This window comes from Engystomops pustulosus, chromosome 1 (assembly GCF_040894005.1).
Source record: "Engystomops pustulosus chromosome 1, aEngPut4.maternal, whole genome shotgun sequence".
Lineage (NCBI taxonomy): Eukaryota > Metazoa > Chordata > Amphibia > Anura > Leptodactylidae > Engystomops > Engystomops pustulosus.
The window spans coordinates 207,120,503-207,135,110 of record NC_092411.1 but is presented as its reverse complement, the minus strand read 5'-3'; the positions used below and the strand labels follow the sequence as shown (position 1 = coordinate 207,135,110).

The 14,608-nt window shown below is 40.0% G+C and overlaps 1 protein-coding gene across 3 annotated transcripts in view; it reads left to right on the top strand.

Annotated features, from left to right (window-relative positions):
- TBCK (TBC1 domain containing kinase) overlaps positions 1–14,608 on the top strand; it is a 194,937-nt gene that overhangs the window by 167,999 nt on the left and 12,330 nt on the right. For all 3 annotated transcript variants that reach the window (XM_072119073.1, XM_072119083.1, XM_072119092.1), the window contains one exon: positions 7,511–7,670. In XM_072119073.1, coding sequence (XP_071975174.1) covers positions 7,511–7,670 — 160 coding nt within the window. The remainder of the gene's footprint in view (positions 1–7,510; positions 7,671–14,608) is intronic.

Here is a 14,608-nt window from a genome sequence, read left to right as displayed (position 1 = left end):
CATTACATAAAACAGCTCTGTGGTGTTGTATACCTGAATGGGGGATGCACTTTTTCTAATCGTGGAGATGTCATCAGACAAGGATACATAAGGGAGTTGTCCAAACTAGGATTTATTGCAATGTTCAATATTTCCCATGTCATTAAGCCACAGTAAGCCATATATATATACGATGGCATTTATTAAAGGGTTTTGTCGGAATAGAATGGAGGTAAACCTCAAATAATTTACCTTAAAGAGCTTTTCCCATGAACGAAATTTTCAACTTTCAATCCCTTGTGATGTTAACACAATAAAGATAATTTCTAACCCATTACTTCACAATTTTAATCAGTTTTATTGCTGTTTTAGCTCCTATCACTCCCTAGGCTGCCAAGTGCAAAATGTCAATTTCAGCAGACACATTATGATCCATCTAGTTCTGTGAGCTGACATTGTGGTTAGATTATTAGGGTACAGGTCTATATACACTTCCATCTGGCTTCTGAACATTGTACTAACACACTCACACATAGAGAGATGATACAGATCAGAGATGACATGAGGAGATAAATGAGATGTCTATTACACACAATGTCAGCTCTCCTAACATCTCTGCTATTCCACAACACAATAGCTCTATTATGCCTTTTTACTATGCCTCCCCAGATAAACAACGTAGCTGTCTGTAGCTTGAAGTACTTCTGATGCTGCTGCTGCTGGCAGGAATTGATTGTCTGTGTCTCAGTGTTCATTAGTCACTGAGCTCTGTTCTGGACTGCAGGGGGCAGGGCTAGAGTGCAGAGAGAGAGAAACTCTTCAGCACAGCATTGCACAGAAATCAAAGATGGAGTCCCCAGCCTTAAAGGGGTATTCTTGGGCATTCACATTCAGTTTTATTAATCTGATATATATATATATATATATATTTCTTCAATTAGATGTTATTTAAAAAAATTTACCCGTGAGAAGATAATTTCTCATAAATGTAGTTATATTGTCCCTTAGGAACAAGACTGCGTCCTTGGATCATTGGATACCTCTGCTGGAGTGATTGCACAAAGACACAAAGGGTGTTTGTATATGAAATGTCTGGGAGTTACTGCAGGTCCCACAGCCATTCTGTGGTAATGAACGCTGAAACCAGGTGGTCAGGCAGGACTCAATACAGCATGTCTGGCCACTGCTGCAAAAATGTGAAGTGGTCGTATCCGAGGAAGCTACAATTATGCAAAATTATCTTCAAACATTTTTTTTTTTAATAACATCCAATTGAAGAAATGTTTACCTATGGCAAAGGAATTAAATGTAAATGCCCAGATGGGAATAACCCTTTAAGTCAGAAGTTACAGGGTCGTGTCTAGTGGCAACTGAAATTGTGTTCACCAGGACTGATAGAGACAGGTTGGACTTGTATCTGTGAAATGCTGTATTTTGTTAATAACTGTGAATAAGAGAATGTGTTATTTTGTTATCCTGAGTACATTTAAGAAACTTGTCTTCGTGGGAATACCCCTTTAAGGTAGATGGTTCTGTGCATTGAGTTCCTGCCACACAATGTTATTTCTTATTGCATTATAATAACAAGCAAGGAGTTTGGCAAACCAGTGTTAGACTTTCATACTGTGAAAAGCAGGGCTTCCACATGCATGGGGATGTTTAACCCCTTAATGACCAGGCCTATTGCACTATTGCATATTGTACTTTGTAGTGATGATATTTAATATGCCATGCCGTGTAATGGGAAGCAGGAAAAAAATTCCAAATGCAGTGAAATTTTTGAAAAAAAGCATTTGCACCGTTTTCTTTTGGCTTGGATTTTACGGTTTTCACTGTACACCCCAAATGACTACTCTATTCTTTGGGTCAGTACGATCACGGGGATACCAAATTTGTATAGGTTTTTTTATAATGTTTTCATAAATTTACAAAAATTAAAACCTCCTTTACAAACAAAAATAATCTTCATTTTGCCATATTCTGGCGCTAATAAGTTTTTCATACTTCGGAGCAGTGTGTGGTGTGATTTTTTACAATTTTTGGTGGTGTTTTCACTGCTACAATTTTTAGGACGGTATGGCCTATTAATCACTTTTTATGCATTTTTTAATACTTTTCAAAATGGCAAAAAAGTGGCATTTTCGACTTTGGGCGCTATTTTCTGTTACAGGGTTAAAGAACGGGAAAACAGTTATTATATTTTGATAGATCTGACATTTTGGAACAATCATTTTTATGGCTTTTACTGTTTTATTTATATCAGTTCTAGGGAAAGGGGATGATTTCAATTTTTAGGGTTTTTTATTTAATTTTTTAAAACTTTTTTTATTTTTTACTATTTTTCAGACTCCCTAGGGTACTTTAACCCTAGGTTCTCTGATTGATCCCTCCATATACTGCCATACTACAGAGAGTTTGCACATAGCCTAATACATTACAGTGTCGGGTTTGTGATAGCAAATGGATCGCTGCTCCCCAATGACACCGGAGCCAAGATGGCGGATGTTACCGGTAAGTGTTTGCTGCTACATGCAGCAAACACCGGCTATGGAGGAGGCTCAGCCCGTGAGTCTTCTCCAATCACCCCCAGCCGACGCGTGACGCATCTGTAAGGGATTAAGTGATGCATATACAGTAGTAATAAGGCTTTTTATCACCATTATGATACAATAACCAAGTTATTTATTTTCAACAAAAATGTACTGAATAATATTTGTTTAATGAGTCTATGAATTCGTTCTTAGAAACAGTTTCACCTCCATCAGATCCTCCTTCATAGATTACCTAATTATTTTAAGGCTAAAGAACGGCCTCTCTACACTGACTTGGGTTGGTGGCAATGCATTAACCACATGGGTAACATCTGAATTTCTGAATGTAGAGGAATTGCCTCATGATCAGTAAGTTTTGAAGAACGGCAGAATGTTTTTCCCTACAGCAACAATTTGCCTTCTCTATGTCATCCAAGTACTTTTCATAATTAAACTCCTCATGTGATGAGGCTGAAGATATTGTAGCAGCAGCACCAGTAACAGTGATAAACCCAATTCCTCTTGGCTCTTTGCCATCCTCCAGCCCACTCATCCTCACTGCTAGCTTCTTTTGCTTTGGTAAGCTGTTGATCATCCAACAATATATGATGACTTAGGCCCACATAAACAGCTACCAAAAGAATTTTATTTTCTAATAGGTGTGTCATTCTCTGTTTCATTGAAGCAACAATGTCATCTGTGGTTAAACCTCTTCTTTGGGATAGGAAAAACAGCAAGTTCTTCCATTTATTTATGAAAATTCCAGGAGTTAAATCTTCAGTTTGAAGTTTTTTAGTCATTGTAAATGGGTGATGAAGCAATTCCTTTAATAGTGCCCATTTATATTTGTCAGGCTCCAGGGGTAGTGGACCCACTGGACCACCACGGAGGATGACATAAGCCGATACCTGGGACCGGAATCGAAGTGGTGCCCGGTTTTCATCAGAGTCCACCGCAGATTGGACTTGCTGTGGCGTGGTACCACCAGGTCGTTCCACAGGTGCGACTTTTTCCGCAGTGGCAGCCAAGGCGAGGTGCACAGACGTAAGGCAGGATCGTAGCCGGGGATAGGTAGGAGGTCAGGACGGGCAGCACTGGATCAGAGTTGGGGGACGTAGCAACAAGTCAAGGCAAGCAGCAGAGGAGCGTAGTCAGGAACGTAGTCAGAAACAGGGGCACAACGGGAAAACACACTAACAGCAAAGGGCATGGGAACAAAGCTTTCTCTAGGACACAAGGCACGAAGATCCGGCAGGGTGTGCAGGGAGAGGCTGGAATTTAGAGGATTCTTGGAAGAGGCCAGTGCCAATTAACGGTGCTCTGGTAAGTTGTGCAGGCGCTATCGGGCAGAGAGGGGCACGGGTGAGCCCGCGACCCGAGATATGGGTCAAGTGTGCATCCGTGACAGTAAAAAATGTAGTGTTACCTTAGGGTTGGCCATGTCTACAAGAATGGGTTTCTGCAATCACATTAAATAGGTAAAACCCCACCAAGTGCATCTACAAGGTCTACATTTGCTCCTTTCCCAGCACATCTCTTTAAGATGGTATCAATTTTAGGGGTTCTGTCAGCAATAACCAATTTCCCCATCTTATTAATGAGCGTTCCAGCATGTCCCTCTTGCAGACTATCCTTTATTGCGAGCTGCAGTGTGTGCACAACACAGCACATGTGATGAATTTGAGAAAGTTTTGAAGCAACTTCAACATGATCAAATCTTAATTAAAGGATCATATTGTTGTTCTGTTATCTGTATTTTCCTCTGTTACAGGAATAGTTTTCTTCTAGCTGTTGTTCACCCTCATCATTATCCTCATTCATCTGTTTCATTGTCATTACTTGTCATGTTTAATGCATTGTCAGTAACAATACAAGAGCCTGTTCTTTTTTGAGTTCATAATCTTGCAGAACTTTTTCCACTAAGGACTAGAGAAACGGACTGGGCGATGAGCTTTAGTATCACAGTCTAGCAGTGATAAAATGAAGGCTTGGCTTCTACACATATAGAATTTTCACATGTGTGTGTTTCTACATTTATAAATTTGAAAAAAGTTGTCCCCTTATGTTCTCTGTATAGTGTATAGAGCAGAGCAGCTAACCTCTACAAACATGAATTCAGAGGAAAGCAAACTAAAACATAAAACAGCATACAGAAAGATGCCTTAATCCAATTTTACTTTAATCCTGGTTGTCAGGTCACTCTACCAGTGCTAAAATGAGTACACACATTCCAAGTGCTTGTTTATTGTGATCTATAAGGGAGGGGCTTTACTACTGAGCATGAGCAAAGAGTACATCCACATTTATCTCAACCTAAAGCCTGCATCCTTAGATCAGGATTATAACAGACAGTTATTGGACAGTCTAGAAATTCCCCAATTTTTATGAATTAAATATTCAGCACATACTGCTTTGAAATTGTAATTGTAAGAATATATTACATATATTTGGAGTTGATCCATTTTATTCCCACTCAGACTACTCCAAAATGGTCTCTGACTCCAGAGCCATGCTGAAAAGTCAGCACATATGGCTGATCATGACGTGAAAGAACTATTTCACAATAGGGGATCATTTGTGCTTGAGCCCGATATGGCCAGTTACAAGAAATGTTGGAGCCATTGAAGACTAAAATGCTAAGACATCTGACCAAATAATAGTTAATTAAATGATCATTTAGCCATTAATACCTGTCTTATATATGGCTACCTTTAGCAAGATCGGTATGGTACTTGTCTTAAAAATTCAGACAGAAATGTTCGTTTTAGGGAATAATTTGACTTCTCATTTTATATAACATACCCCTTTGTCATATTCTACTATCTAGAAAGGAAAGAGAAAGCATCAGGTAACTGAAAGTCAATGGGACTATTCTTTAATAGTAGAATGCAATTAAAACTAGTTGGCTTCTCTAGATAAATCGCATCCGGAAATTTTGATAGGGTGGTAAAGGAGATTACTCTTTTCCTTTTCAAGGTAATAGCAGATGTATTGGCTTTTACCCAGCAATGTTACCAATCCACACTTTCAGTACCAGCAAAAGGCCAGATACAGAACAATGGGACAGTTACTGTGTGTTAGAGAGGCAGAGATCTAATATGTTAGAATCAGCTTGTATTTCCTGTTTCTTGTACTACACAATTAAGACAGCAAGACCTTGTTATAGAAGTGGTGAGTAACAGAGGTTTATTATTTTTAAAGCCCCCCTTCCCCAGCCACATATAACAAAATATTTTATTCCTGTTAAAGCCATTTTAATTTCATGACCTGATGATCTGATGGAGGATTTTCATACTTAAAAGGGTAAATGCTTCCATATACTGTAATTACTGTCAATACTTGAGTATAAGCCGACCCAAGTATAAGCCGAGACCACCAATTTTAACACAAACTGGAAAAACCTATTGACTCGAGTATAAGCCGAGGGTGGTAAATGCATTGGTCACAGCCTCTGCAGTATATAGCCAGCAAGCTCCCAGTAGTATACAGCCTGCCAGCCTCCTGTAGTATAAAGCCTGCCAGCCCCTGTAGTATACAGCCAGACCCCTGTAGTATACAGCCTGCCAGCCCATGTAATACATATATATATATATATATATATATATACTGCCAGTCCTCTGTTTTATACAGCCTGCCAGCCCCCTGTAGTATACAGCCAGCCCCCATTATATAATATGTAGCCTGCCAGCCCGTAAAAAAAAGAAACTCGGTAGTCACCATTCCGACAGCCCGGGCAGCTCTGCTTCCATCTTCATGTTCGCTGCGGGTCAGCGCCAGCACCTCTTCTTTCTTCAAGCCGGCGACAGGACTGCAACGTCTCCATGCGCATGGCACGGACGGTGCACTCTGTGATGTCAGCAGCTTATTTTTTTATATACCCGAGTATAAGCTGGGTGGGGAATTTGCAGCACAAAACTCGAGTACAGGCAGTCCCCATGTTAAGTACAAGATAGGTTCTGTAGGATTGTTCTTAAAGGAAACCTACCACTTGTAGTGGCAGGTTTCTGATGGAAATACCGGGCACCAGCTCAGGGTGAGCTGGTGCCGGAGCTTATTTTCGTTAGTGTTTTAAACCGTGGTATCGCGGTTTAAAACACTTTTTAAACTTTATAGCCGGCGCAGACAGGTACGCGCTCGGCGCTTACCGTGCACGCGGCTACATAGGAAGTGAATGAGAGCCGCGCGCATGGTAAGCGCCGAGCGCGTACCTGCCTGCGCCGGCTATAAAGTTTAAAAAGTGTTTTAAACCGCGATACCGCGGTTTAAAACACTAACGAAAATAAGCTCCGGCACCAGCTCACCCTGAGCTGGTGCCCGGTATTTCCATCAGAAACCTGCCACTTCAAGTGGTAGGTTTCCTTTAAGTTGAATTTGTATGTAAGTTGGAACTGTATACTTTATAATTGTAACCCCAGTCAAAATTTTTTTGCTCTCTGTGACAATTGGATTTTAAAAATGTTGGGTTGTCATAAGAACCAGTATTAACAATAAAGCTTAATTACAGACACCTGTGATAACTGCTACAGGGGATCACTGTGGCCTAGGACGAAAGTACAGTAAATTACCAAGAGGTAATTGTAACTAGGGGTCGTATGTAAGTCAGGTGTTCTCAAGTAGGGGACAGCCTGTATATACGGTATTTCTACTTTATTTAAATTTAAAATTCAATTAGAAATTGAATGTGATCCTTCCTGTATTCAAAGGAAACAACATTAAAAATTAGGCCGGAACAAGAAAAAAAAAAAAAAAAAGAAAGGAACAACTTCTTTAATAATTGGCCTATCTGGACACAGGAATTCACTTCCATTTTCCAAGTTGATTCCGTGACTGAGAAAGCCACTCATTGAATGAAGTAGGTCACATGACCCCTGGAACTACTCAATCCAAGTGTTACCGTTTGGAATATTGAAATCCCGCCATGGTCTTATGCCAAATGATAATTAAATGTAAGATGTATTCTCAAAGTATATTTTCTATGTACCTTAACTATCTCACCACAGCTTTAATCGAGGACATATACCGGGTAGTATCAATATGCCATTTGGCTCTGCTTTCACTGCAGATGGAGAGCTGGTGCCAGGTCCTGCTAGTGCCACGCTTCAGAGTTTTAAAGGCAAAGTTATTGTGTCTGTTGGGCATGTGTCAACAAATGCAGCAGAGGTAAGTCTAGAAATGTCTTCAACCCATTCTAAGGTAAAATATATTTATTTTCTGTCATGAAATGCTAATAATATTGGCAGAAAATGCATGACGTAAAATGTAAATATACTTTTTTAATGATAATGCAGATGTACCATTCTCTGTTAATTACTGTGGAGGTGTTGTGTGTTGGACCTCTAAGAATCTGATATTGAGCACCTGTTTCATGGTTATGTTATCAATATTTTTAACCTGGAAAACCCCTGTATGAATTTTCACAATGCATTACATGCATACAGAATAATTGGTCATCTAAAGTTTTTTTCACAATTCTTCACTCTCCACGTCAACATACATGATTGTGTTTTTCTAGCTCATAAAACAGCCATAAATTTATAGAGCTCCACATGAGACATCAGTATACCAAATGTAATATAACCCTCAACCTTCCTGTGTTATGACAAGATAATGACACTACATAAAGCATAGAATGTGTTATGGGAAGTTAAGGTACCCCAAACAAACGACAGCATCCGGCAGGCACAGGAGAGCTCTGGATCATCCTAAATGTTTTAATTTTCAGTCAATCGCTAAAAGAGACTAATGTGATTTTGTTTTGAGCGATGTCAGCATGAAGGAATTCTGCAAGGAGCCTTCAGGTATTCATTTTGTGTTCATAACATGTAGTCAAGTATTGCAGTTCTAATCCTCTGCTTTCTCATGATCCTGGAACATTTTCTTGTCAGATTAAACAGAGAATTAGGCAGCTGTACAAATTATATTAGCAGGCAATAAGTCTCCACTACTAGCTTCTATGCATGCCATTCAGCACTGATGAGGGCAAGAACCCTGAAACCTCTCTACAGATGACTATTTTGTCATCAGACCCCCTTTTTCTGGCTCCTCTCATGTCCCCATAGACAATAGTGAACACATGGTCAAAGAGTTTTTATAGTAAAAAAAGATAAGTTAGATCAAAGTTTACCTTTCTGTAGGTAGAGCTGTGTCCCTAGTCCCGTGGGAGTGGCCAGTGAGTGCGGAAACAATGGGGGGAGAAGATATGGGAAGTTTTTTAATTTGAAATGGATGCATAACGATCAGTTTCCCGTGGGTGGGGGAAACCACTTCTCACTGATCACTCCCATGGGAATACAGAATATTATACAGAAAGGTACACTTTGATCCATTTTTTTTTTTTTCGGAAAAAGCCATTTTTACTATAAAAACTCTTTGCCATGGGGGAGCTAGAAAAGGGCTACTGATGACAGGTTCCCTTGAAGCTGGTATGAGTTTTATTTGCAGACCATTAGCACAACCGTTTCTTCTGACCCTGGCATAGATCTAGCTATTTTGGTATTCATGTATCTGCTTTTGAAAAGGAACAAATCACTATGAAGACCGCATGAATAAGAGAAGTCAATTGTTTTGCAATTCTTTAAGTGAAACCATATTTTGAAATTCTTTTAAATATTACAAAACTGCTTTATAATTTGAGAAAAGCGGGTTACCAATTCTATGAAGATTGTGGTTATATTGGTGTGCTACCCCATTTTCTCCTAAAGTTTACACATATATGTATGCACAATATTGAGATCTTGGTACTGTTCAAGCAAGCACGTATTCTTTTTTACATTTTATTTCCACAAAAATTCAACAGAAACCAGAGATTCTACAACTTGTATGGAAATCAACAACCACCTTCACTCTGATAAATTGTAATCAGTGCTTTGCTTGGCCATCCCCCAGACCCCATCGGCCCACACATATATTAAGCATTTCAAGACTACTGCTTGGAGGTAGTGCATGTAAAATCTAAAACATGAAACGTTCTTGTACACATGATAAGAAAACAGCTGAAGTATGTTATCAGATGTCAATTCCACGCTCTTTCCAAAAATAGCAGTCAAACAAACATTTTTTATCAACCACACAAATAACAAATCTGTATTCCATTAGCTGTATGAAGAATCTTTAGCATATGGTGCTGTACTACAGGTTTAGGAACATGCAGCCAACACTACTGGCTTTCTGAAGACAACGATGTGCTGAGAAGAGGTTCCAGAGCTCTCATTCTGCCTATACACAAAGGGACTAAATTTATCCTATATTAAGGAACTTCAAAGAGCAACCCAGGCAAAATGGTTACTATGTTATGACATCTTTCAATCCCTTGTCAGACTTGCATTAGGTGCATGCATTTCACACTGATTTTCAATTTAATGAATATTTCAGTCTCAATAATTTATGGCATATTTACAGTGTATAACATCCCTGCTCTATAGGTTTATTGCTCTATATCAAGCTAACTAATATGTGGATCCTACTGGAACTATTATGAGGTCAAGGCTCTGTTCCCAATAGAAGTTATAATGATTTGATAGATCAGTTATCAGTTATATCATGGCTAGGAAAGTTTTAAAAAAAACCTGAAAACTTTGCAGTGCAGAATTTCTAAATGGAAGTATAAAATGCACCTGTTATCAGGAAACTCATGTATAAAATAAAAATTCTGTCAACAGTCAAACTGATAGACTGAAGACTATTGCTTGTTGGAACATTTTTTTTCCAAAGCACATAGTAATAAAACAATCTGATATATGCACTCTGTGTTATGTGTAGCCAATGCAAGCAGGTTGTGGATTAATAATATAATATTACAAGTATGTTTGTTTATCAAGATTTAGGAACTGTATATTAAAAACTTTTTTTTTTTGCATTTTTTACACAAAACTATTTAACATCAAAGAAGATTATTTTTTTTCTTGGCTTAACATTCTACAGCCATACAGATTAAAAGTAATTACAAAACAGGTCCAACTGGTCATTTGCCCTGTTAAAGGAAACCTACCAGTTAGAATGGTAGGGGTAAGCTGTAAATACTGAGCACCAGCTCAGGGTGAGCTGGTGCTTACTTTCGTTAGTGTTATTAACCGCTGCATCACGTTTAAACACTTTTTAAAGTTTATAGCTGTAGCTGCTTCGGAGCTGCGCGCGACCGTGCGCGCGCGACGTCTCCGGCACTTCCTATGTAGTCTTGCGCACGCAGCGCCGAAGCAGCTACAGCTATAAACTTTAAAAAGTGTTTAAACCGCGATACAGCGGTTAATAACACTAATGAAAGTAAGCACCGGCACCAGCTCACCCTGAGCTGGTGCTCGGTATTTACAGCTTACCCCTACCATTTGAACTGGTAGGTTTCCTTTAAGGCAGAATACGTACCCCTGATAAGTCCAGCAGAGGGATGAAGCATGATATGGAAGCAGCCTACCTCATGTGTGATCTGTACTTTATAGAAATTTCTCTTTGTTTAATTCCTTGCTCTGGTCTTAATGGAAGCAAGATGACTGGAGAAAAGCAGTGCTATTTATAGTCCTTGTGAAAATAATTTCTTAATGCTCTGTTATCTACTACTGTCAAGCACATTACAAGCCTTGTTTGTGGGAATAAGGAGAGTGTTTTTCTGAGGATCGTGCCTTCCCTAACGTATATATGTGCGGCTAGCCAAGAGAAATCCTAGCTCAGTTCTCTTCTCACAGCTATGGCTCCTCGGTCACTGACTTCATGACCGATCTACTGGAGACAATCTAAAGTGTTTTCTGTCTCTTTGTGGAAACTGCATAAAGTCATTGTAGTGTTAGTCTTGCAAGTTATGTTTCACAGGGTTCAGTGAATTAATTTACGCTCCATTGATTGTGTATTATACTTTCTGGAAGATCTGGTTAGAATCTGATTAGATTTGGGCAACTGCAGAATGAGAACAGTTCCCAGTTAGCTTTGTTTTTTGATCATCTTAATGTCTAGCCAATACATGATTGACATCTGTAACTGAATGTAGTCAACTGATGACATGCGAATAGAGATTTCTTCTTGTGTATGACGGTCAATAGGAGAGTTACATATATCCCATTGGATTAATCACTCTGTGATGTCAGCAGCGGATTACACAGTTGTGCGACGGACTGAAGAAAGAAGAGGAGCTGCCGCGAACATAAAGATAGAAGGGGAACTGCCACGAACGTGAAGATAGAAGAGGAGCTGTCCGGGCCGCCGGAATGGAGAGAACGGAGTTTGGGTTTTTTTTATGGACTGGCTATATACTAGAGGTGGCTGGTGACTATATTCTACAGGGGGGTGGCAGGCTATACACTACAGGGGCCTGGCAGGCTGTATACTACAGGGGAACATGCAGGATATATACTACAGGGGGCTGGCAGGCTATATACTACAGGGGGCTGGTTATACAGTCATGACCATAAGTTTAGAGAATGATACAAATGTTAATTTTTACAATGTCTACTGCATCATGTTTTATAATGGCAATTAGCATGTGCAGTCATCATTGCACTGCACAAAACTGGCCCTACAGGGAAAGTGTTTCAGCTTCGGGATCGGGCTAACAGCAGTGCAGAGCTTGCTCAGGAATGGCAGCAGGCAGGTATGAGTGCATTTGCACGCACTGTGAGGCGGTGACTCTTAAAGCAACGCCTGGTATCAAGGAGGGCAGCAAAGGAGCCAATTCTATTCAGAAAAAACATCAGGGACAGACTGATATTCTGCAAAAGGTACAGGGAGTGGACTGCTGAGGACTGGGGAAAGTCATTTTCTCTGATCAATCCCCTTTCCGAGTGTTTGGAACATCTGGAAAACAGCTTGTTCGGAGAAGACAAGGTGAGCGATACCACCAGTCTTGTCTCATGCCAACTGTAAAGCATCCTGCAACCATTCATGTGTGGGGTTGCTTCTCAACCAAGGCAATCGGCTCTCACAGTCTTGCCTAAAAACACATCCATGAATAAAGAATGGTACCAGAATGTCCTCCAAGAACAACTTCTCCCGACCGTCCAAGGGCAGTTTGGTGATCAACAATGCCTTTTCCAGCATGATGGAGCACCTTGCCATAAAGCAAAGGTGATAACTAAATGGCTCAGGTAACAAAACATGGCCTGGAAACTCACCAGATCTTAATCCCATTGAGAAAACCACACAAAAACCTTGTGACAAAAACATTGTGACAAAATGCAAGCATTGATTGTGCAAGAATGGACTGCAATCAGTTAGGATTTGGTCCAGAAGTTGATTGATATCTGTCAGGGGGAATTGCAGAGGTCCTGAAGAAGAAGGGTCAACACTGCAAATATTGACTTGCTGCGTTAACTCGTTCTAACTGTCAATAAAAGCTTTTGTTACTCATAATATGATTGCATTTGTATTTCTGTATGTGATAAAAACATCTGACAAACACACATACAAACCAGAGAGCAACAGATCATGTGAAAATTTAATATTAGTGTCATTCTCAAAACTTATGGCCATGACTATATATTGGGGTTGGCAAGCTATATACTAAAGGGGGCTGGTGACTATATACTACAGGGGCTGGCAGGCTATATACTACAGGGGGCTGGCTGGCTATATACTACAGGGGCTGGCACGCTATATACTACAGGGGCTGGCTGGCTATATACTGGGCCTGTGACCAATGCATTTCCCACCCTTGGCTTATACTCGAGTCAATAGGTTTTTCCAGTTTTTTTGTGTTAAATTAGGGGTCTCGGCTTATACCCGGGTCGGCTTATACTCAAGTATATGTACGGTAAGTAGGATGCTCATCAGGTTACTTCAGTGAAGTTTTTGTGACACTGAAAGGGAAGGCACAACGGGCATCCAGTATTTTCATAATACAGTTTTATTTCTGTGGAGGTGAAGATTCTACCTCTACTTTTGCATTATTCCCATTAATAAGGATCCACACTACCTACTAATCAGAAAATACTTTACTGTTAATAGCCACATGCTACTTTTCAGCATATTAGGGCACATTTACTTCCCTGTCTGACGAAGTTCCCGAAAGTGCATTGTCCGACGAGAATGCACTCTGACGTGATTCACTACGATCAGGCGCCCAATATCCTGCATGTGACGCTTCCCCACTCAGGTCCGAAGGAGTTCTTCTTCGTGGTGCATGTAAGTGCATTGTCTTGCGACACATTTTGAAAGTTACTCACAAAAAGGAACAGCACATCATAGAGGTATGTAAATGTATACTAAGGCCAAGTGCACCCCTGAGGATGTCACGGTAACGTGACGTAACGCGTGGGGTCTCCCACCCACACTCCTCCTTCTTCCCCCCGCCTGACCTACCTTATTTACTTTTATCTTTGTGTTCTGGGATTATACTGAACTTCTACCTGGTTCTCCTGTGAGGTATTGTACATAACAACATATTTTTTCCAGGACTTCCGATATATTCAGTGTAGAAGCAGGGGGTTACTAGAGGGACTTGGCGTTAGTGGTGTGGGTTGCTTCTGGGTTTGGGACTAGGTTCCCTCTCCCACTGGGAGTTATTGTGCCATTGTGACACATTTTTAATTGTTTTTATAATTGTGGTGTCTTTAATGTCATTTTTGATATATTTTTTTTTATTAAAGCATTCTTTGTATGGGCCAGTTTTGTGCATCCACTTTTTTTTTTCTTTTGTTTGCATATGACATTTTGAAAGTTAAATCCCGCACGGCACGCCCCCCAATTTCTGTTGTATGAAAGCCAGAGCAGCTGCACCAAAATTTGACCGTGTATGACACAATGCCAGCGCAGACCCCTGTTAAATACCTTTCATAGACGTGCGAAACCGGAAAACGCCGGAAAGTCCGATAAAGTGCATGCACGGACCCTTAGTAAATAAGCCCCATTGTGTGTGCTCTTATACACCATTTCAACCTAGTCTATAGAAATGTTGTCATATACTAAATAAGAGAAGAGGAATTGGACAATCTTTTGAACATGATTGAAAATGGGAATTTTCTATATTTTGTAAACTATTCCAAAAAGGCTTTTTTGGTTTTAGAGTGCTGCTTCATTTTGAAGCTGGATTCTCCATTACAAAGATATGCTCTAATACATCTGTCCTTTCCAGGGGCTGGTTTTTATTCACTAGTCAAGATTTCAGCCTTGATAAGAAT